The 23,859-nt window shown below is 40.8% G+C and overlaps 6 protein-coding genes and 2 pseudogenes across 6 annotated transcripts; 7 read left to right on the top strand and 1 right to left on the bottom strand.

Moving 5' to 3' along the window:
• The first annotated feature begins 2,429 nt into the window (after positions 1-2,429).
• cldnb (claudin b) lies at positions 2,430-3,501 on the top strand. The gene has a single exon (XM_032533505.1). The coding sequence runs from the start codon at positions 2,590-2,592 to the stop codon at positions 3,226-3,228; it is 639 nt and encodes a 212-aa protein (XP_032389396.1). The 5' UTR covers positions 2,430-2,589; the 3' UTR covers positions 3,229-3,501.
• A 1,663-nt stretch (positions 3,502-5,164) lies between these two features.
• Positions 5,165-6,107, top strand: LOC116700377 (claudin-4). Its single transcript, XM_032533507.1, has one exon. It carries the CDS (start codon positions 5,168-5,170, stop codon positions 5,804-5,806), a length of 639 nt encoding a protein of 212 aa, XP_032389398.1. The 5' UTR covers positions 5,165-5,167; the 3' UTR covers positions 5,807-6,107.
• Positions 6,108-6,990: 883 nt separating this feature from the next.
• cldn29 (claudin 29) lies at positions 6,991-8,464 on the bottom strand. Its single transcript, XM_032533509.1, has one exon. The coding sequence runs from the start codon at positions 8,384-8,386 to the stop codon at positions 7,754-7,756; it is 633 nt and encodes a 210-aa protein (XP_032389400.1). The 5' UTR covers positions 8,387-8,464; the 3' UTR covers positions 6,991-7,753.
• Positions 8,465-8,490: 26 nt separating this feature from the next.
• On the top strand, positions 8,491-10,962 carry LOC116700879 (claudin-like protein ZF-A89; annotated as a pseudogene).
• Positions 10,963-12,348: 1,386 nt separating this feature from the next.
• Positions 12,349-18,239, top strand: LOC116700378 (claudin-like protein ZF-A89). The gene is made up of 2 exons (XM_032533508.1): positions 12,349-13,079; positions 18,229-18,239. Exon 1 carries the CDS (start codon positions 12,398-12,400, stop codon positions 13,028-13,030), a length of 633 nt encoding a protein of 210 aa, XP_032389399.1. The 5' UTR covers positions 12,349-12,397; the 3' UTR covers positions 13,031-13,079; positions 18,229-18,239.
• LOC116700380 (claudin-4) lies at positions 14,897-16,599 on the top strand. Its single transcript, XM_032533510.1, has one exon. It carries the CDS (start codon positions 15,124-15,126, stop codon positions 15,679-15,681), a length of 558 nt encoding a protein of 185 aa, XP_032389401.1. The 5' UTR covers positions 14,897-15,123; the 3' UTR covers positions 15,682-16,599.
• LOC116700880 (claudin-4-like) lies at positions 18,155-20,411 on the top strand (annotated as a pseudogene).
• Positions 20,412-21,688: 1,277 nt separating this feature from the next.
• On the top strand, positions 21,689-23,677 carry LOC116700374 (claudin-4). Its single transcript, XM_032533502.1, has one exon. The coding sequence runs from the start codon at positions 22,403-22,405 to the stop codon at positions 23,375-23,377; it is 975 nt and encodes a 324-aa protein (XP_032389393.1). The 5' UTR covers positions 21,689-22,402; the 3' UTR covers positions 23,378-23,677.
• The last annotated feature ends 182 nt before the right edge of the window (positions 23,678-23,859 follow it).

Consider the following 23,859-nt stretch of genomic DNA (forward strand, 5'->3'; position numbering starts at 1 on the left):
AACAAGCTGTGCAGCTTGTCAACATGAACGCTTGAGCTATGATCAACAGCACTCCGATTTACTGTGGCCGACACCATCTCCTAAACTCAAGAAGAGCTGACTTGAAGTATAAACATTTTTCAGGAATTCTCAAGCAAACAAGCTACAGATTGTTTTTTTATATTAATACAATAATACTTTTAGACTTCACAAGATGTGTAATATTTAAAAGTCATCAGGATTATTTAAATTCCAAAGTCTATTGAAAATCTGGACCTTTGTAAGTGTGGTTCTATGAGGTACTTGGTGTAATGCCTACAATGTTGAAGATGGAGGCAGGACTACCGGCCTAGAAGCTAACTAATGTACTGCTGCTTTAGCCACCTAAAAAAGGGGGCCACCGAAATAACAAAATCTACATGTTTTTATTTAGAATATTATGTGGTAACCCAGGGGACTTACAGGCAAGAGTCACAATAAACATGGAGACTCAAACAGTTCACTTGAAATAGTTGGTGTCTTTCAATAAATGATTCAGGGGAAAGGGGAGTGTGTCTCATTTTAATTCCAGGGCTCGCCTCCTTACATGCACATGTTCCATAAGTTCCAAGTATTTTGCACACATACCATACCTGTGCCCAAGATGATTGGAACTGGTTTATAGAACTGCCAATCAACCTGATCAATTTTTTTTTCCTATCCCAGAATGTTGTGTGGACTAGCCAGACCTTCTTCCGCAACGCTGTGGAGAGACGTTTGGCAATGCAAGACTACCTCTGTGGGGACCCCTCTTTTCCCCAGTGGTGAGGCAGATTAGGTTGCTTTGCAAGCCTGGTGTTGTCTTCTTGGCAACACCAGGCTTGCAAACATCCTGCCTGATTACCTGATGGGCTGCTGGTGTGACCAGTGCCATGTGCCCAGTAGCTGCAACACTTGAAATGATTAATGGACCTTTTACACAGCAGACATTTTGACTTGTCATAGTAGGAAAAGCACAGCTGAAATTGATAACCTAAAAAATGGCTCAATTCCATCAAGTGTCCCAGTAAGCCATTTCAGTGAGTCAGCATGCACAATATCAGGGCCTCTCCGAAGTGGAATGCAGCCATCATAATTGGTTTGGAATACATGTGATTTTCCAACTGTGACATGTCAAGATGTCTGCCCTGAAAAAGGTCTACAGACTCCCTCTGTCACCTCCCCCAATCTAAGCACAGGGAACCACCCCCTGTGCGGTGCTAACAAATCTAACAGACAAACTAACCAATCAAGGCAATGGTTGACCAGCAACTTCTGTGATTCTTCTAAATCAAAAACATTTGATAATCCCTTTAAGGTGCTTAAAAAGTTTTATACCATGGCCACCATTTTAAAGTGAGGGTACAATCTATTGTATTGTGCAGCTGTAGTGGATTGAAGCAGCTTGATTGCTTGGGGTTAGGCATTGACCTCGAGTGGTTAAGGTTAGGATAGCCAATTGGTCAGGGAATAGGACCTGAACAAATTGGGTTACGTTACCTCGCGTAAGCATGGACGCCTGGCCAATAGTAGTGTGTGAATGCTGTTGAAGGGCGGGCCTTTCCTAGAAGTTGCGTGGGTTCCATAACAATGCGTCAAAATGGCAATTCATTTGCAACAAACGTGTAAAAAAGAAACAAGATTTTTTTTTTTCATCAACATGAAAAGGAAGTGTTTTTAGTAAACTTCTTTGTCTTCTATTTTGCAAAATATTTACACAGAAGACCAATAATGTGGGCCTATTTTACATACAATGTCCACTTAGCAACTAAAACATGATTAGCATTTTTATCTTGATTGTTCAATACTCAAGAAAAGTTCAAGAAAAAGAGCATGGTCTTGATTAAATATTGAAAATGTCAAAAGTGACAAGTCATTACTTACATTTACTTTATTCACACTTAAATAAAAGGACAATCTTTCATGCAGTAAAATTGACACTTGAACATTCCAGATCTATATAGACTCTAGCAGCTTGTCATCCATAATTTGTGAAGGTGTAATACAAAAAAATCCCAGAGCACAAGACCATATTTGGTCTGTCTAGGTTTTTGTCAGAGATATTGTCATTTAAAACAGACGGAGTCCTCTCTCACTTAGGACGTTACTCCACACTCTGGCAAAATGGAAAATGGGGGGGTGGAATTAAGAGGAAAAATTATCTAAATAAATGCTCTGTTAGTATCAGACTTCGTTAAATAAGGAGCTTATTGTGTGAAAAAATTGTGTGATTTATTATGCATGTGGTGCTACATGCAAAGGAGTTTCACATGTTTTCTTTTGTTAAACTTAATAAGACAGGACTGTTGGGGCTGGGTAAACAGGTTAGGTTGTGGAATTATGGGGGGTTGGACCTAAAAGGCAGGTGCTGATGACAGTGAGCAGTTTTCCTCCATGGCCCCTCCTCTCTCAGAGAGGTCATATTTACCTGTTCTCCTCTCCCATTGAACAAACCTACCTGACTAACAGAGGACTTGCCTCCATCACAGAAGGAGACAAACAGAGACAAATTCTGCAGAATTCCTGAGAGGCCTTTCCAGAGTGAATCAAATCCCATTTGAAGAAACTCAAAGAACCAATTCGCTCTCCACGATGGTGTCTCCTGGGTTACAAATTCTGGGTGCAGCTCTGGGGATCATGGGCTGGATAGGTGTCATCGTCGTGTGCTTCCTTCCCATGTGGAAGGTCACTGCCTTTATTGGCAGCAACATTGTGACCTCGCAGACTATATGGGAAGGTATTTGGATGAACTGTGTGGTCCAGAGCACAGGCCAGATGCAGTGTAAGGTCTATGACTCCATGCTGGCCCTCAGCTCTGACCTCCAGGCCGCTCGGGCCCTGACCATCATCTCCATCATTGTGGGCATCCTGGCTATCCTGCTCTCCGTTGCTGGGGGGCAGTGCACCAACTGTGTGGAGAATGAGTCATCCAAGACCAAGGTGGGCATTACGGCTGGAGTTGTGTTCATCGTAGCTGGGATCCTCTGCCTCGTCCCTGTCTGCTGGACGACCAACACCATTGTCCAGGACTTCTACAATCCAATGTTGACCAGCGCCCAGAAGAGAGAGTTGGGTGCTGCGCTCTACATAGGGTGGGGGGCAGCCGCCTTGATGCTAATCGGAGGGGGGATTCTCTGCTGCAACTGCCCCCCTAAGGATGAGAGCACCTACAAAACTGCAAGGTACAGCGCTGCCAGATCAGCACCGGCATCTGAGAAAAACTTTGTCTGAAACAGATCTAAGAGTCAGTAAATAGCTTTCACAAAGCAATGTTTACTAGAACAGAATGGGTGCTACTGTGAGTGTTGATTTTCAGGACGTTACATTAGCAAAATATATTCCTGAGTTTTACTCCTCATGAGTGTTTGAAAGAAATAAACATCAATAAAGAGGATGTTCCATTTTATATGTTAACACAGTTATTTGTATATGTTTGGTTGTTAATATGAATATTAGTAATGTGTAAGTATTTTCTGATTAGTCTGAATGTTCCATAACCAAATTAAAAAAAAATACTGTATGTGGGTTCCTTTTTATAAACCATTTGTATAAGATTGATATGAAATGATATGGTAGTAAGACTGTAAATAAATATTTTGTTTAAAAATCATCATCACAAAGCCTGCTTTTTATTTTCACATGCATTCACACAGCAGCTGTGTTCAACATGATTCAAAAAGTGGTATAGAAACAAACTAATAGATATCATTCAAATTCTTACATTAGCTTAGTATTCACTCAATATTGTATTTACTGTTTTCAACATTCGTTTTAGTTTTTACACATATAGTGAGACACAAATGTCAAAACAAGGATCCGTTTTAAAACAAAATGCCCTCACAGTGTTTGAGAAGCATCTCTTGCCAGACTTTCTTGTAAATCAGGTTTAGGTGTGGCAGAAAAAAAGAGGCAAGGTGATTGAACACTGGTCGTTGTTCAAACTGTGAGCCTACAGTTTGAACAGTTTGTACTTTACATAAACTCACAGACTAAACTGTGAAAAGCCAGGAAATAATCACATCCATTTGCTTTAATCTTGTAAAGTTACCAACATGTTTTTCCTCTAAGAATCTTTCTCGGACGATTCGATTAAAGTCCATTACATTAATTAAACAAACAAAACCAGCAAACCAGTTAATACATTGCGGTGTGTCTGAGATCGTCAGGGTAATCAATATGTGTTATTAAATTGTTATATAAATGAAAAAAAGCTATTCAAGGGATAATTATCTGTTGTTTGCATGGATTATAGATGTTTTGTTAAATTTCTTTTTCTTTCAGAAACACTTGTTTTCTGATCTGTTTTTAGGTGAATACACTGACCCAAATCCAAAAAGTCTAGAGTTTGCTCCAGGCTTGAACTGTGCAAATGGGTCTGCATGTGTGTGTGTTCGTGTGCGTGTGTGTGTGCGTGTGTGTGTGTGTGTGTGTGTGTGTGTGTGTGTGTGTGTGTGTGTGTGTGTGTGTGTGTGTGTGTGTGAGCACAGAAATGTTCAGCCATTGTTCCCGGCATCACATTAGCTTGAGGTAACAACGCTTGTATGTGAGGGAACAATGAATAGAGAGACAACAAGGTTTGGGGATATCAAGTCTCAGATTTCTCTTTTTGTCTGGGAGCACAGAAATACCCTGAATGTTTTGTTAACTTTTTTTTCTTTCAGAAACATTGGTTTTGTGATCTGTTTTTAGGTGTCTGTACTGACCCAAACTCTGAAGTCTAGCGTTTGCTCCAGGGTTGAACTGTGCAAATGGATCTGTGTGTGTGTGTTTGTGTGTGTGCGTGTGTGTGTGTGTGTGTGTGTATGTGTGTGTGTGTGTGTGTTTGCGCACAGATGGGGTGTTGAGCCATTGTTCCCAGTCTCACATTTAGGTAACAAAGCTTGTATGTGAGGAAGCAATGAACAGAGCAAGAATAAGGTTTTTGGATATCAAGTGTCAGATTTCTCTTTTTGTCTAAGAGCACATAAACTCCACCCAGAAAGTTTGAACCACAATGGGCAGTAGCTATTTTCTCACAGTAGAAACTCAGGGCATCAGAGCACAGCAAACACTTCTTCAAGCAGGTGTGAGATTGGAGTATTTTCATTCAGTATCTCAAAGTCTTTGAGACGTGAACATTTCAGTAAGAGCAAACAGTAAGAGGTTGTGTCCTGGCTGCAGTGCTGTTATCATGGTTTCTCAGGGCATCCAGATCATGGGTGTGCTGCTGGCATTCATCGGCTGGCTGGGCACCATCATCACCTGCGCTATGCCCATGTGGAGAGTCACCAATTTCATTGGGGCAAACATTATCACTGCCCAGGAGGTCTGGGAAGGCTTGTGGATGAACTGTGTGGTGCAGAGCACGGGCCAAATGCAGTGTAAGGTGTATGACTCCATGCTGACTCTACCTCAAAACCTGCAGGCTGCCAGGGCTATGGTGGTCATCTCTGTGATCGTTGGGGTGTTTGGCGTCCTCATGGCTATGGTTGGAGGAAAGTGCACCAACTGCCTGGAGGATGAAGTGGCCAAAGCCAAAGCCTGCATCGTGTCTGGAGTGATCTTTATAATAGCCGCCTTACTGATCTTGATCCCAGTGTCATGGTCAGCTCACGCAGTGATCAGTGACTTTTATAACCCGCTGGTGATTGAGGCTCAGAAGAGAGAGCTTGGGCCTGCGCTTTATATTGGCTGGAGCTCTGCCGGGCTGCTGCTGCTGGGAGGAGGCCTGCTGTGCAACAGCTGCCCCCCAAAAGATGTCACAATACCTTACATACCTGCAAAGTTTGTCCCTGCAAGAACCACATCATCACATGTGGGCTATGTGTGAGTGTTTTATTAAAATGTGTTCATGTTCTCACCAAAACGTTGCACAGGAGGATAGATTTCATACACATGTTGTTGCTAAGGCTGGCATAAGCAATGTATATGCATACATGTAGTTGGTTGATTTGTAAAAATAATCAGATTTTGAGGTACTTTCTAAACTCAGACAGCACAGTAAAATGCCGTCCCATGAAATGTCTAATTTTTTTTTTTTTCAGAGGAAATGTGTCTCAATCAAAGGTTGACATATGCTGTCAATTATCAGTTTTCACATGGAAATGTTTGTCTCAGATTAAATATTATATTGTGGGCTGAAAACTTTCTAACATGACTCTGAAACAATATTTTTTTATTTGGAACGTAAGACCTATGAGTTGTTTTATTCATAAAGACTGAGACTGAATGGAGAGATGCAATACAGATATGTGCGTCAAATCAGATGACTTTTTTTTGGAGTCAACTTAATGATTTAATGATCCCTGCTGGACTTCCAATTGCCTTTCAAATGTCAGAAATAAAGCTTCTTTGTTTCTACGTTTCTTTCTCATGTTCACTCTGCACAAAACACTGTCATAAAACTGAAACTGAACTTCGTGATAAGGCATTCAGGAATTCAGGGGAGTAGACTCCTGGGAATTTACTGTATCTGCTTGAGATGTTTGCCATGGTGTAATCCACTGCTCTTGTATTACGATTTACCGTTTCTGTCTTGAGTAAAATGGATGTCACTGCCAGGGAGAACAGTGTGCAGTGTATGCTTGGATTCATGTTGCTAAGAAACTGTTGTATGTCTCCAAAGAATGGATATTTACACTTTGCCCAGAAAGAGCACATCTGCCAAGTCTTGTCAAGTTGATATATCCTGAACCTCTTGAATGGTTTACTTTTTGTTTACAGACATTTTCAATTTAAACAAGGCTGACAAGGAAAACAATACACCAGTGTAAAATATGTGTCCGTTTTCTTTTTGGCCACTAAGATGAGATCAAGCCAGTGAGTATGTGAATGTAGTGGAAGTATTCAGATCTTAGGCATTAGTAGCACAACGTCAAAATGTTAATTTCAAGTAAAAGTGAAAAATGTAATTACTTGTAGGTAAAAGTACAGACATTTTCAAATGTTCTTAAAGTATTAAATGCAAATGACTCATTATGTAAAATGGCCACTGCCATTGTTATATATTGGGTTATTCATACTGATGTGTGAATGTGAAAGTAACATTGGACTGTTTTAGATGCTTTAAAAGGAACTTCATTGTATGTAGTCAAATTGAACTTTATTCAATAAGCCCAATATCACAAATTGTAATGGGCTTTACAATCTGTAGAGCATCCATATTCTGTGCCTAGACCCTACTGTTAAGTGGTTTAATCTATAACAATGCATCATGTTTAAAATCAAAAATTTAAATTATAGCTGTCAATTAAGTAATAAGTAAAAAGTGCAATATTTCCCTGAAATGTAGCATAGCATACCACTGTAACTCTCAAGGGAAGTATCTTAAAGTTTTACTTAAGCAAAGTAAGCAAATATACTTTATGTTCCACCAAAACGGCTTAATAAAAACAACATTGACAAAACGTACTTTTATTGTCTGAATCAAAGACAAAACAAAAAATCACGAATCTTCCTTTTGAAGAATTGATATTGGAAAATATATAAACGAAAACAGCAGGACAGTATGAACGAATTAATATTAAAATTATAATACAAAGCAATGAACAGTAAGAGGAAATGAATTAAGCTTCAATTCTAACTCTCATGTTGTATTATTGTAACATGGCACATACCTAAGCCTCTTGTATGTTTCAGAAACAAAAGGCCAGCGTGTAAGTAAAAAAAAGTTAGTTACAAGAAAAATCACAACTTTATAACCAACAGGTTTTGTTCTGTATGTAAAGTCCTGTACTGTTTAAATGGTGTTGCCTCTTATGTACTGTAATGCAGCCAATCAGACAAATTCCTTCCCGGGCGTTGTGGATTTAGGTCCGGAGTACTTTGCCCCATTATAGCGGTCTCCTCCTGACGGGCACTGACAGCAGAGAAGGGCACCACCGATCAGCAGAAGTCCTGATGCTCCCCAGCCCATGTACAAACACGCACCCAGCTCCCTCCTCTGGGCGTCAGGAACAAGGGGGTTGTAGAAGTCCTTTATTATAGTGTTAGCAGGCAGAGACACGGTCACCAGACACAGAGACCCACTCAGGATGAAGAAAACACCTGCGGAGATGGCCACTCTGGCTTTTGCTGCCTTGTCCCCAACGCAGGTGGTACATTTCCCTCCGACCACAGACAGCAGGAGGCCAAACAGAGAGAACAGGATGGCGATGACCACCATAGCCCGAGCCGCCTGGAGGTCTGGAGGCAGGGCCAGCAAGGAGTCATAGACTTTGCACTGCATCTGGCCGGTGCTCTGCACCACACAGGTCATCCACAGTCCCTCCCAGATGGTCTGAGCTACCACAATGTTGTTCCCAATGAAGGCAGACACCTTCCACAGTGGCAGCATACAGATCAGTATGTTGCCAATCCATCCAATCACCGCCAGCCCAACGCCCAGAATCTGCAGTCCTAAAGATGCCATTTCTGTTTGGTGGTGCGCCTTCTCTTTCTTGCTCTGTCTCAGTTCTTCACTGGGCTGCTAACTAAAAGCTCTCCTACTGAGGTGAAGTTTTATAAGACCCACAGATGCCTCAGAGCAGCCCCCTCCTGTGGGTGGTGCTTTAGCCTCATTGCTCAGATGCTAACATCCATCATGTTGCCTTTGAATTCAGGAGTTTCTCTCTTACAAAGAGGCCCACTGGTGCCCCAACAGAGCTCTGAGAAAAAAATAGGCTTAAACAATGTGGTTCAGTCAAAAACTTGCCACAGTTCATGTCTGATGTTGTGGAAACTAAAACAAAACAAAAAAGTGGAAACATTCAAAACCAACTTTATGTAGTGGAAGAATAAACTGTAGAATGATAACTTTGTTTCACTAACTAAGCAATCACTGAGTCATAGGCAAGGTATGGAAAATATACATAATTTTTAATTGTGACACTGATCAAGCAATGTCCCTCTCCTTTTATGAATAAGGCATTTTAATAGATTTCTACTGTGGGGAAGGGGATATCCACGACACGGTCGCTCACTTGATGACCCCCTGTCCTGTCCTAGAGACACCAGCACAAAGGCATTTCAATGTAGTCCTCGGGGAAATGCAGGGTCAAAATAGATATGACCTTGTGGGTTCTTCAAGTGCAGTTTCAGCTGCCTCTTTTGAAATTAACTTTTGAAATAACTTCAGCATGTGTTATGCTCCACAGCATTGCGACTAAGAGAAAAAAAAGAGAGCCCTTCATGTGCCCCCTGACATTGTGGATCCCATCACCCATGACCAACCCACTGGCACCGCCAGCAGACTGAAGCATTTTTTTTTTTTTGCAACAAATAAAACAGGATACGTTTCAGTTGATTATTAAAAATGTCTGCCTTTCCTGGGAATAAGAAAAGAAAAGAAAAGTTGTATACTAGTATAAGGAGCTTATTGTGTATACTACGCCAATCATACTTAACAAAATAAAGTACCATTTACTGTAATACCTTCTCATGCTCTAGTTGCCCCATCTCTAATTTGATCTTCAGTTTTTGTTTGAGATTTTCCATCCTCAGGTTCTGTTTATGTCATATTGGTGTTTACTTAGTATGAAGCTTCTTGGTAAGGCTCACTTTTAAAAATGGACAAGGCGTACTAGAAAAAATAAAACCCTTACAACTGTGCTGAAGGCCTAGAGCTGGAGGCCACCGGTCTAGGGGAGGGTTCACTGGCCAATCAGCACAGGTGGAATCACTCAGCTTGATTGCTGGCCTGAGAAAGGAAGACCATGTGAGAATGCAGACGTCAATAAACTGTAATGTTACACACTTCAAAATGTAAAACAGCTAAATATTTATATATTATTGTTAAGCTACATATTTCGGAAAGTTGCACCTAGGCAGTGAAGATAAATGTAAAAATACATCCTTCCACGCCTTATTTCTGCTCACGGTTCAGATAAAGGCCAGATTTAAAAATGCAAAACAGGTCCATTAAACAAAAATCACAAATGTACCCAAGACATCTCGCCATGTTCTTTGTGTAATTAATTTTTAATTTTCAAATGTCACCAATCAAGAGCACAAAAGAATAAAAATAAAAATAAAAGAATATTTCAGATTAACAAATTAAACATAGACATAAATTAGTGATGGTAGTTTAGAATTGATACATACTCTTTATATTTTGATGTGGAACAAAACATTTGATATCTGGACAGCTTAAATCCTCAATTAACCCTTCCCAACGCAAATTGTTTACAACAGGTCCACAGGTCTTTTTAATTTGAACAATTTGGAGCAACCAATCAGGAGAGACCACCACCTACAATGTGGGTATAAAAGCTGCAGGTGAGAACTGAAAATGTTGTTTTTATTACTTCCGTTCTCAGGCCTTGAAACAAACACATGTCGTCTGAGGTCTCCAGATTTTGGGGTTTTCCGGGAACCATTGGCTTCTGGGAGATTCATCATCTGCGCTTTGCCTATGTGGAAGGTGTGCTTTCATTGGGAACAACATAGTAACCGCGCAAACATTTGGGAGGGCGTGGATGAACTGTGTGATGCAGAGCACTGGACAGATGCAGTGCAAGGTCTATGACTCCCTGCTGGCCCTCCCCTCTGACTTGCAGGCGGCCGGGCCCTGATTGTGATCTCCATCCTGGTCGTCTTGATGGGAATCCTGCTTTCTTTTGCAGGGGGAAAATGCCCAACTGCGTTGAAGATGAGGGGGCCAAGAGCAAGGTAGCCATTGCTGCTGGAGTGTTCTTCATTGTCGGTGGTATTCTGTGCTGATCCCCGTGTCTTGGTGCTGCAACATGGTCATCAGTGACTTCTACAACCCCCTTTTGGCGACCCACAGAGGGGGAGCTCGGAGCGTTCTCTGTTCATCGGTTGGGGATCAGCAGGACTCCTGTTGATTGGAGGAGCTCTCTCTGCGCATTGTCCCAGCCTAAGGATGGTGGCTACTCTGTCAAATATTCTGCCCACGCACAGCACCAGTGGAGGAGCCTATGTTTAAAATGCCTTATGCTTGTCATACTCCAACTGGACTGAATTATTTTTTTAAATGTTTTATGATTGTGATAAAGTTTTTCAATTGCTGTTTTAATTAAACTTTTATATGAGCATTAGCTTTTGTATGACTTTCTTGAATTTGCAAGTGACAAAGGTTTAAGATGGGTAGTTTAACCCTCAAAGTGTCTTGGCTGAATTCAACCTAGTTGGTAAGGTGTTTAAAAGTTATAAACTATAAATGGCAGTGACTAATGACCCTAGGTGAGAAACCTTTTGAGTAGGCATCTTTCCTGGTAAATTCTTGTGGCCTAACTAAATGGTACTTTGTAGAAACCATTTCAGCTGTAAAATTTCTCACACCAGAAATTTTACTTCACACAAACCTGCCTACCTCTTCCATCCCAAACCAGTCTCAAAAACCTCCAATCTGTCACCATAGACTGCCATTGTCTAGAAAATGTGCCCAAACTCACTATATGACTGGAAAAAGCTGCACAGGTGACAGTCTTGCTGTGCCATGTTCACTAATTGTAGCATTACTCCTTCCAAACTAGGGGAAGCTGTACAGATCAACTAAGGTCTGTTACAACACTACTGTATTTTCAATGTAGCTTCCCCCCCCCCCCTTCAAAGATACGTATTAACATGAGGTGTGGGCTAGGTCCGCATTGCCTAAATATGGAGTCAAGACTTTGAAAAGCCCCAATCTAAATAGTGGGTGGAAAAAGTCACTGATCTTTAAAAGAGTTGTCTGAAATTAGCAATGACTATCCACATGCAGTGTTTGAAACCGACGCAGAAGGTATTTCACTCATTTAAGTGCTCATTTTTGTGACTTGCTGGATTGAATAAGCATTGCGCAATGGTGGTTGTTGTAACCAGAATAAACAAATCAGTCTGTCTTATCCTATGAATGTACATTGTACTAGGTCAACCCTTCTTTCACATATAGCTACTGTCTCAATATTTTCCAAATATTTTTCCTAAACCGCTCCACATTTCAAACACATTTAAAGACCTTGAAGTTATCAGGCTACTTTCTAGATTTCTGTTAACCGTTATTGATGAGTGTTTTATCTTCCAAAGACCTTTCTCACAGCGTACATTTGGACTTGTCATTGTAGGATAAGTACAGGTGTTACTAATAACACTAACGATAACACTGTTCTATCCATGCAATTTAAACAAAAGTCACAAATGTACCTGAGACATTTCTCCATGTGTGGGTATTAAATGCTTTATTTTTAGTTTTCAAATGTTGCAAATCTAGAAAAGAATTAAGAGAAAAATACAAATTAAAAGACTATTTTAAATAAAAAAGTATAACCTGGACATGTGGTTGACATTATAGGGCTAAATTAATCACAGGTGTTTTCCATTAGAATTTTTTTTTTAACAGCCAATCGGGAGAGACCACAGTCTACCATGTGGATATAAAAGCTGCAGGTGAGAACTAAAATCTTTCTTTGTTGTTGCTTCTGCACAGTGTGAAACAACTATTATGTCATCTGCAGGTCTCCAGATTTTGGGCGTTTTCCTGGGAACCATTGGCTTCCTGGGAGATATCATCATCTGCGCTTTGCCTATGTGGAAGGTGTCTGCTTTCATTGGGAACAACATAGTAACCGCGCAAACATTTTGGGAGGGCCTGTGGATGAACTGTGTGATGCAGAGCACTGGACAGATGCAGTGCAAGGTCTATGACTCCCTGCTGGCCCTCCCCTCTGACTTGCAGGCGGCCCGGGCCCTGATTGTGATCTCCATCCTGGTCGTCTTGATGGGAATCCTGCTTTCTTTTGCAGGGGGAAAATGCACCAACTGCGTTGAAGATGAGGGGGCCAAGAGCAAGGTAGCCATTGCTGCTGGAGTGTTCTTCATTGTCGGTGGTATTCTGTGCCTGATCCCCGTGTCTTGGTCTGCTAACATGGTCATCAGTGACTTCTACAACCCCCTTTTGGGCGACCCACAGAGGAGGGAGCTCGGAGCGTCTCTGTTCATCGGTTGGGGATCAGCAGGACTCCTGTTGATTGGAGGAGCTCTTCTCTGCTGCCATTGTCCGCAGCCTAAGGATGGTGGCTACTCTGTCAAATATTCTGCCCCACGCACAGCAGCCAGTGGAGGAGCCTATGTTTAAAATGTCTTCATGCTTGTCATACTCTAACTGGACTGAATTATTTTTAAATGTTTCATGATTGTGATAAAGTTTTTCAATTGCTGTTTTAATTAAACTTTTTTTTTTTATATAAGCACTAGCTTTTGTGTCTTAAATTTGCAAGTGACAACAAAGGTTTAAGATGGGTAGTTTAACCCTCAAAGTGTCTTGGCTGAATTCAACCTAGTTGGTAAGGTGTTTAAAAGTTACAAACTTTGAAATTATAAATGGCAGTGACTAATGACCCTAAGTGAGAAACCTTTTGAGTAGGCCTCTTTCCTGGTAAATTCTTGTGGCCTAACTAAATGGTACTTTTACCTCACTTTGTAGAAACCATTTCAGCTGTAAAAGTAAAATTTCTCACACACGAAATTTTACCTCACACAAACCTGCCTACCTCTTCATCCCAAACCAGTCACAAACATTCAATCTGTCACCATAGAATGGAGTTGTCTAGGAAATGTGCCCAAACTCACTATATGACTGGAAAAAGCTGCACTGGTGACAGTCTTGCTTTGGCATGTTCACTAATTGTAGCATTACTCCTTCCAAACTAGGGGAAGCTGTACAGATCAACTACGGTCTGTTACAACACTACTGTATTTTCAATGTAGCTTTCCCCCCCCCTTCAAAGATACGCATTAACATGAGGTGTGGGCTAGGTCTGCATTGCCTAAATGTTGAGTCAAGACTTTGAAAACAACAGCCCCATTCACTGTTTGCAACTGCAGTCATTTTGACATAGAAGCACAGCTATTGACTGGCAGTCCCACTGAATTGCATATACTACCCAAGCTCCTGTAGCTGAAATTAGAAACGTTTTGTCAAATTACGTAAGCATTGAACTTGCTTATACAATGCTTTTGTATGTAATCGGAAATACATTTTTGTGTGCATATAGGGCTTTCTCACAGCAGGCAAATTGACAGGCTTGTGTTGCTAATAACACTAAATACGTTATATCTAAGGGTGACAGTAAGCCAGCATTATATCTGAAATGTTGAGGGGGTTAATGAACTACATAATAAAGGGGGCTGTGGTTTGATACTGAGGCAGCTATATAAAATTCAGACATTAATTGTATTTGCACCTGGGCTTTTTATATTGTGACATTGTCTTCGTTGGAAATGGCTAGTCTAACACAACTTGCCTACCATCACCCTGACAACTGACAAGTTATATTTTATTTTTCTAATCTTTTCAAACAATCTGGCCAAGAAGTAACCCGCCACATCCTCCTGTAAAACAGGATGCTAGATGTAGTTTGTTACTGTTGGACAGAAACAGGTGGTTTCACTCTCTGTGCTAAGCTAACTGGCTGACGGCTGTGGCTTCATATTGAGTGATATTGATCTTCTCATTTAACTCTCAGCAAGAAAACCTATTTCTCAAAAGGTCAAGCTATTTCTGTAATTCTCTCCTGTATTTATGAAGTTTGGGACAGGCAGTAGATCTGATTTATCAGAAGTAGGCTACTTTTCTTAAACCAGGATTTCATTTCTGCAATATTTTTCCCAGTCATCTAGTTTCTTTTTACTACTCTAATCAGTGAATGGTTTAAAATAAAATCACACTGATGAGTATTCATTGAACATGTGTTGATGTACTTTACTCTTTCTTTCCATGTATCACATGCATTCAGTAAAATCTCAGGATTTAACATGATTCTTAGATAAAGCCTGATCTGAGGACATTTGAAAAGTTTGCCTTTTCTGGAAAGGGTTACACTTTGTGCTTTAAACCATTTGAAGGTTCTAAACAGAGCCTTTTTGTTTTGGGTCACAAAGCAGCCTTTTGTACACGAGTGCTTGCTCCTCCTACTTCTTCATAGTGAGCAGGAATCAGGATGAACAGAAAACCTGTTCCACCAACTAGAGTCTGAGTCCCCTCCTTATTGTTCTTTCCTCTCACGCCTGCAGCGAAACCACACAGCAAACCATAACCACTGCTGCCTTTACAGCCGAGTTAAATCTTATGGTCAAAATTATCTTGGGCTCAACTGAAGGTGGATTTTGTTGCTTTCTTTGACTTGGTGGCAAACTTCAATCTATCACTTGGATTTCTTTTTTAGCAACATGCAGACGCAGCTCATTGGTGTGTGTTTGGCAATCGTTGGCTTTCTTGGCACCATCCTTATCTGTGGACTGCCCATGTGGAAGGTGACAGCCTTTGTTGGAGCGAACATCATCACCGCTCAGGTCTTCTGGGAAGGTTTATGGATGAATTGTGTGATCCAGAGCACTGGTCAATCGCAGTGTAAGGCCTACGACTCCATTTTGGCTTTACCACAGGATCTGCAAGCTTCCAGGGCTCTGATCTGTGTCTCCATCGCTGTCAGCGTGGTGGCCATTGGGCTCACTGTGGTCGGGGCGCGCTGCACCAACTTCTTTAGTGGCGACTGGCTCACCAAAGCTAACATTGGCCTGGCCGGAGGTCTGGTGTTTATATTAGCAGGGCTTCTTTGTGTTATTCCTGTCAGCTGGTCGGCTTACAGCATCATTACTGGTTTCTACAACCCCCTGTCCACCTCTGGGAGGAGGGGAGAGCTTGGAGCTTCTATATATGTGGGCTGGGCATCTGGAGCTCTGCTCATCATCGGTGGAGGGGTGTTGTGTAGCACCTACAGATGCTGAGGATGAGGAGAAGAGAGAGAAGGACAGTACACAACGCTATAAGTCAAATACAAGCTGATGTTGAAAATGTGCTGTTAGGACTATACTGTGATGGACTCTGCTTCAGCCACTTTTTTCAACATTTGTTTCAACCTTAGTTAAATGCTCTATATTGACATTTTACAATTGATGTTGGTAAAATATGAAAGTGTGTAGCATATTTAAGTGTTGCATGACCAGAGCTTGCAATGTTTATGGTTGTTTTTTAAGCAAAGGATGGAAAAATATAGTCTGGTTGAGCCGATAGTTGTAAAAGGTGAAAACACTAAAAAAATGTTTAATGCAGAGATCTGAGTTCATGGGATGTGTTTTAGTGTATGCAGAACACATTATTAATGCTGCATGAATAGTTAGACCTTTAAAGACCAGTGATGACATTTTTACACAAATTCTTAAACAATATTTTTTTACTGTGTGATGAGGAAATGTGTCTTTGTTTGCAACAAGACAGCATCATTTAATTTTGGGAATTTCAGAGACATCTGACATCTGTATCTTAACAAACAAATAAATTCACCCTGTATATAGTTGTATTTTTGTAGACAAGTTCTGCAATTTGTTACAAAATTTACTTGCATTAAAAAAAGACTTTCTCAAAAGATGTATAATATAATGCCCAGTGAAGAAAGAAATGTGTTATTTTGAGATTCTCTGTGCTCTACAGTTCAACAGTAATTTCAGTGTGCATAAAAGCCTGAAAAACGTGATTTGGTTAGGTGTGTTTGACTACTCTCTAATATTTACAGATTGCTCAAGTTGCCTCTCTCTGGACCACGTTTGCATATCTCTAGTAATCTTTGGATCATCTGATTAACGTAACAGCAAAACAACAGTTGACGAGAGCAGCATACTCTACTACAGCAGAAACAAGATGAGAAATGCTCTTTCTAGAGTCACAGTTTGTATTTTTAGTAAATTACCTTTGTAGTTTTTGGTTACTGCTGCAAAACTGAATATTGTTTTAAATGGGAGGACAGGGCAGGCAAATGGGGGGGTCTGGCATTGGATCTGATGGGTGTTTTAGGAGTCTGGTATTAATCTACCACATTAAATCACCCTCCTTGGAGGGAGACATTGTCAACTGTAGTGTAAGAAATGTATTTCAGTTTTGACTGCATACTGTCTTTAAAACACTAAAAATGGAGGGAAAGGCTGAATTTACCTTTACCTTTTGAAATGACCGTTAAATAAGGTTTTCCAGTTGCTTTAAGAGGTGTGTAAAATCAAGAACACACATATTTCCTCTGCTTTTGGTGGTGAAATGGAAGCAGTAGTTAACAGTAGATTGCACTCTCAATGGACAGTGCATGGTGGGTTAAAAGTTCAACATTTGTTGCAATTGCTAGACATTGGCATTGGAGCTATAAAAAAGGTTTTCTTTTTTTTCTCAACTTATATTGTCCCTAAGTTCTTGTTTGCCGAAAAATGATTGAGACCATCATGGTAAAAGCAGTATGTCAGCAAAATGTCTGCTTTGATACTTGCACTATATGTATATATATATATATATATATATATATACATATACAGCGACGCTGCATGGCCACTCCAAGGTCTGATGTCATAGGACCAACACTTTGATGATTTTTGACCGTTGTATGATAGTAGGATGGTAGAACACGTAGCTCTATAGTGCAGGAGTATAAATCTCTTAACCCTGGGGGCCCTGAGGCCATTTCTACAGTTTAATTTCCGTCTGGATTTATTTTATAAAAAGCTTGTAAAACGTCGCCCTGTTGTCTACAGTCAGATATGAACATCATTTTTTTTAGGACAAACTGGGTTATTGGAATATTTGGGTTGCGGTAGGTCACTTGCATGTTAAAAATGGTTGTAGGCCTTAAAGATAATAATAAATAAATAATAAATAAATAAATGAATCTTCCTGTATTGTATTGATATCACAGACATATATAAGTAACCTAAGCCATTTCCATTCTAAACACTTCTCATATGTCTTGGGAGTCACACTGTGAAGAAATAATCTTATAACTTATACATTTGACAAAATACATGCATTTTTTTTCCAAAAAAGTCAAGACGTTTTGCTGTCATGACATTTACTTATGCCAATAATAACATAATAATGTCATATTTATTGATATTACACCCACAGCAATGTTATACAAGCAAATATTTGTCTAAATAGTGCACCATTTGGCATCCATAGATACATAGGCATTTTTGTCCCCTGGCCTCCCTCACGAGGTGTCCTTATCTCCCAACATGGGCATGTACTTCCGAAAAGTAGACAGGACAGACAGAGAGAGAGACGGATGACGAGCAGCGGCAGAAATGGCCAAACGCGATAAATTATGGTATAAAGTGGATCAATCTTGGATATAACAGTATGATTTAAAGCCCAAAGAGGCTGATTCCTGCTGGATAGAAAATCCCTGTAGAGGCTAGAAAGACCGGAAAGACCTCCGTAAACATGAAAAAGGATTTGAACACCGAAAGTGAGTAAATTGCTTGTTGGTTCAAAAGTTATTAAACTATGAATCAGAGGTAATTTTTTACTCGTGGGCGAGTGTCTCGGGCTCAGAGGGTAAATCTTAGAGTGAGCTATATAATCAGCCTCAGGGGACACAACCAGGAGCATGGTTTTTTTGGCCATAATCCGTCAAACAAGAAATACCTAACTGTGGTCAGTGATTGTTTCGTTTTACATTGTAATTAACACTAATTTTCTTATTACTTTCTTTTTTTGGGATCAATAACATTTGATATCATTGTTCACCATTACTAGTTATATCTGAGTTCCGGGCAGCGGTCTGCTGGTGAACAAGTCATTACAAATTCATGCTGTGCAGCCAAACATTGTTCAAACCCACAACACCTTATTCTAGTGGAGATTCCAGATATACAAAACATGTCAGTCAAAATTTGGGGGAAATGTGTACAAAAGTCATCTAGAATATTTCCGTTTGATGGAATAGTGCAGCTATGAAAGGAATAGAGTCTCATGTTTGAACATTGTAAACATCATAAACTTTTACAGAAAACAGAACAAGATAATACAATATATTATGTATTATACTATCAGTGTAAAATATTATTTCTAAAACTGAAAAAGCTACTTATGGGGAAATAAAGGACATGATTTTTTTTCTATGTTGCCATATGTGCAATACTTTCCAGGACTTTTCAATATGTGCAAATGTAGCATTATGCAGCATAATTATTATTCTTAACTTGCATACAATGCGAAACAGTAGCCTATGTGTAGCATACTGTATCATAGCATTTTTTTAGCATTGTTAACTGAATTCTTGTACTTAAAGGTGCCCCGCTACACACATTACATTACTTTGTGGTAATGTCTGAAGTTCTGTAACGTTTCTTTTCTGGAAAAAATGCCTTGGTTACCTTGTTTCAAGCCATTTTAGTGTGGTATAGAAAGCCTGCAGGAAGACTTGATTTGTGCCAGTTCTCATTAATATTGAACAAGCTAAGCTGCTTGACTCTGATTGGCTAACAGCTCGCCAATGAGAACCTGGCTATCTGCATCCTGTACCCAGCGCAACTGGGCGAGCTCATGAATAGTAATGAGCTCAGGCAACATTATTTAGTTTCAGTGGCTAGAGCTGACAGAGGAGGTACCAGTTCATTTTCACATTCACAACATAACACAAACACCTATGGATCTAACATATTTAAAAAAAATGCAAGTAACGGTTAAAACGGTTTTGTGTGGCAGGGCACCTTTAATTTTCTTTAACTTTTAAACAGTCTTGTTTTACTGCGCTGTATCACCAAGTCAAATGTGTTGTGTACATGAGTACATTTTCTGAATAAAGAAATTGTGATTCTTTAAAGTTCTTCTTTGCATACATTGTAATCTCTTTGTAAACACTCTACTTTTTCATTACTATTGAATGATTTAAAATTTCTTTTTTACAGTACAGGACAATTGTGTGTTGATGAGAATAGTTTGCTTGTGTGTTTCAGTGATTTGGACTTTATAGGGGCCTCTTTGATCATCTTTGTTGAGAAGCAATCTTGTCGAGTGAGATTTCTTCACAAACCAGTTTTGCCAGAGAAGCAACACTGGCAAACCCCTCCTCTTACCTGCAAGCGAGGCAACCCCTCTCAGCTTCTCCTCGACAAGGATGCTCACGGGCGCATCATCATTTGCGGTCTACCCCCTTGGAAAGTAACTACCTTCATTGGTGCCAACATCACTGTGCAGGTGATCTGGGAGGGTGTGTGGATGAACTGTGTGACCCAGAGTACAGGCCAGATGCAGTGCAAAGTCTATGACTCTCTCATGGCCAAACCTCAAGATCTGAAGTAAGAGCACTCGTCATCATGGCCATCATCGCCGGGGTCTTTGGGATCCTTCTTGGCTTGGTTGGGGGAAAATGCACCAACTTCCTGGAATCATCTTCATCATTGCAGGCCTCTTGCTGCTTATACCTATCTGTTTGACCACCAACGCCATCATTTGTGATTTCTACAACCCGATCATGACCACCGCTCAGAGGAGGGAGCTGGGGGGCCTCGCTTTACATTGGCTGGGAAGCAGCGGTGCTGCTGTTCCTGGTGGGGGCCTCCTATGCAGTTCCTTTCTCCCCAAAGAGGGGAAAGACTATGATGTAAAGTATGCCAATGCTGGCTCTTAGCACAGCAGCAAGGCCTACATTTAGATCTTCAGCTGGAAGTAGAACCAGAACAGTGTGTTGGAAAGAGATAAGACAAAGAGTTTATGAAAACGTCACCTTTGTCCTGTGAAGATGAGTCCACCACAATAATATATAATGTGGTTAAAGTATAGAGGAACCTTTGCAGTGTGAGTGTGTAAAATAAGAATGTGTATTTGTCTTTTTGATGCATATTTTAGTCTGTACATATTCAATGTTTTTGTATTTTACACCATTATGGACACTTTGACACAGTTTACCTTGTTTTGGTTTGTTTATTGGTCCCACACTCACACATCACACTATGACTATGTGAGATTCAGAACATGACTGCTTTATATTAAACCCATATCTTATGTGAAATCTGCCCGTGTTACTGTTTTGTGTTCAAACCTGATACTCCTTTTTTCCATCAAACTAGAACATTTGTGATTAAGTTACTGACTCACAAAAACATTATTTGTTCATATTTGTTTGGTTGATGTTTTTCTTTGTATACCGTTGAACTTCAAGTCATTTGTAAGACACATATTTGTGAGCATGTGAGACAACATTTCTCTTGAGTCCTTTTCCATCTCGTCACTGTTTATTTTTTCAAAGGGAAGAACAGTAACAGTGATGACGTGTGCCAAAGAACTTGCTGAACAGCAGATCTGGTTGTTCAAGTGTAGATGAGAAAGAATCCTTACAAACAGGTTGTGTGATAATGTGTGTTTCCTGCCAAAGAAATGTTGCTAAATAAACAGAGACTGAATGGAAACTGCATGTAATATTCCCTCTTTTTATCCAGTAAAACTGATCAGGTTTGTAAACTTTTGTACAAGTGTCTTGTGTCATTTCAAAAAAAGTATAGAACAATGTAAAAATGTTACAAAAAAACAATAAAAAATCTAAAAAACAAAAAGTGACAAAAATTATCCCTTTGAACTTTATGAGGACAGCAGGATTAAAGATAATTTTGAGCCTGATTCAAAGGTTAGGTAGTGTGTGTGTGTGTGTGTGCATGTTTGTTTGTGGTAACAGGTTTCTGTGTGGTAGCTGCAATTAGAATGAAACTGGTGTTCTCCCAGGTGATTGTGTTCCACATCATTCTGCTTTTGGCATACAAATACATTCTGCATGCACGCATTGTTCACATATACAAAAGAGTTGCCAGCGGATACGTTTAAACACACAAGTATTTCAACCAAATCTAGTCAGATTCCCCCTATTTTAAATTTACAAGCTGTGTTTCTGCAGAAAGATGGTGTGTGAAAGAATAAAGACAATGATGCAGCGCCTCATTAATATGCATCTTATAAACATGTTTAAGGCTTAGAGGTCTATAATTCATTCTGCGTTATTCAAAGATTATCTTTTCTGAAATAAGCTTGTCAGACAAACACAATAAAGGGAGAGGAAATTATGTCACATTCACATATCTCTCTCTCTCTCTCTCTCTCTCTCTCTCTCTGTGTTTTTATGTCAACCTCCTCCCCTTTATATTTCCCTTTAGAGTAGGTGTGGTGCATCCACACCTCACCAGTACTACACAGGCAGATGACAGAAAGAAACAACACTCTCAGGTAGAGAAATAAAGAAAGAGGGGACAGGGAGCGAGAGGGGGGAGGAGAAACAGCAGTTAGGGCTACGAAGGCGGAGGGACAGTGACAGAGGAAAAGCAGGCTGCAAACAAATGAACTGAGGCTGAACAGAGACACACCTGGAGTCACCTAAAAACTACTGGAGGCTAGACAGACAACTGAAATAGCCGGACAGGGCTCTGCGTTGCTGGGACGGACACTCGACAGACATTGCTACTGTGGAAATAAGAGCAATAAGAAAATAGGTGTAGAAAAGCACAAAAGATGGAGGCGTATGTAAACAGCAACATCACACGTTGAGAAAGACTGACAAAGAAAAGCTCGCAGAGAGACTGATGAAAGAGAACCAATCAGGAGTGAAAGCAAAAGAAGCTCCTCAGAAAAGAATAAACCACCAGAGACGTTTCAAAGGTCTGTGAGGATTTCTCAAGCAGTTGTTCCCTCCACCTCTACATCATGGCCTCCATGGGGATGCAGCTGCTGGCCAGCGCCCTGTGCCTCCTGGGTTGGGCAGGGGTCATCTTTAGCTGCATACTGCCCATGTGGCGGGTCTCAGCCTTTGTGGGAACCACCATCATCACCTCCCAAACCATCTGGGAGGGCATCTGGATGAGCTGCGTGGTCGAGAGCACAGGGTTGATCCAGTGTAATCCTTACCATTCTGTCCTTGCTCTCAGTGAATCCCAACAGGCCGCCAGGGCTCTGACCGTCCTCGCCATTGCTACAGGCGGTGCAGGTCTCATTCTGGCCTTCATTGGAGGGAAGTGCACTCGTTTTTTGGATGATAAAGGAGGCGGGGTTAAGGGCAAGATCGCCGTAGCAGCAGGGGCAGTTTTTATCTTCACAGGACTGCTGTGTTTCATTCCCACAGTTTGGGCTGCCGGGTCCGTGGTGAGCGAGTTCTACAGCCTCTCCACAGATGCTCAGCGGAGGGAGATTGGAGCCTGCCTCTACGTCGGCTTGGGAGCATCAATCCTGCTTATTCTGGGAGGCGGTTTGTTCATCAGCTCAGCATGCCCCCTTGAATCCCACAAAGCAGACAAGAGCCCTTCTGTCCGCTACATGGTGGTCCGCTCCTCCAACGGGTCCACCCAGGCGGGTTCTCAGCGCAGCAGACTAGCACCAGCAATGTCTCAGCCTCCCAGAGCCGTGTTTTCCAGGTCTCAAAGTTATGATGGGGCATTAACAAAGCTTCCGCTGTACACAAGGCCTCCCAGGGGCGACCGGCATGAGCAAGGCTTCAGGATGGAGTCAGAAAGATCATGGGCACCATCAACAAAGTCTCAGATGAAAAGTCTGGAGTCGACAAAGTCTGAAAACAGTGAGGCGCCGTCTCAGCTGAAAAGTGCAGAAATGGAAGATGTTTATCAGTCAAAGGTGAAAATGGCTGAGGATGTGTCCTCAGATCCAGCGCCAAGTACATACTTATAATCTGGACACACACACACACACACACACACACACACACATACACATACACTTACACATACTCACACACAGTTAGTTAGTTAGTTAGTTAGTGACTGTTTACTGATACAAAGTAGTTCATTGCATTAAGTATAGTTATGTTTTTACTCCACCATTTTGCTTTGATAAAAGGACAAAAGGGAAAACTTCTGGACTACATTTACTAATATGCAGGACTATAGCAGCTTTAACATGTAATGTGCCCTAAAACCAAACTAAAAACCAAATGCAGTACTAAAAACTTAATCCAGGTTCACGTGAAGTTTGCTGTATAGTTTTTATCTTAACAGAATATTGTTGGCAATAAGTTTGACACATTAATGTGGAGCATTAACTGTTTTTTTTTAAAAGCACTGAATGAGGATGGATCGGTCCACATTACAATTTTTACCTCAGACTTTTCAGCTTGTTTGTTTCTGCTGGACAAACATGAAGCTGAACAAACC

The sequence above is a fragment of the Etheostoma spectabile genome, chromosome 13, assembly GCF_008692095.1.
Source record: "Etheostoma spectabile isolate EspeVRDwgs_2016 chromosome 13, UIUC_Espe_1.0, whole genome shotgun sequence".
NCBI classification, from domain to species: domain Eukaryota; kingdom Metazoa; phylum Chordata; class Actinopteri; order Perciformes; family Percidae; genus Etheostoma; species Etheostoma spectabile.

Excerpts from the sequence above, each read along its gene's own strand:
- LOC116700378 (XM_032533508.1), top strand. The coding sequence starts at position 12,398 with ATGTCATCTGCAGGTCTCCAGATTTTGGGCGTTTTCCTGGGAACCATT.
- LOC116700374 (XM_032533502.1), top strand. The coding sequence starts at position 22,403 with ATGGCCTCCATGGGGATGCAGCTGCTGGCCAGCGCCCTGTGCCTCCTG.
- LOC116700380 (XM_032533510.1), top strand. The coding sequence starts at position 15,124 with ATGCAGACGCAGCTCATTGGTGTGTGTTTGGCAATCGTTGGCTTTCTT.
- cldn29 (XM_032533509.1), bottom strand. The coding sequence starts at position 8,386 with ATGGCATCTTTAGGACTGCAGATTCTGGGCGTTGGGCTGGCGGTGATT.
- LOC116700377 (XM_032533507.1), top strand. The coding sequence starts at position 5,168 with ATGGTTTCTCAGGGCATCCAGATCATGGGTGTGCTGCTGGCATTCATC.
- cldnb (XM_032533505.1), top strand. The coding sequence starts at position 2,590 with ATGGTGTCTCCTGGGTTACAAATTCTGGGTGCAGCTCTGGGGATCATG.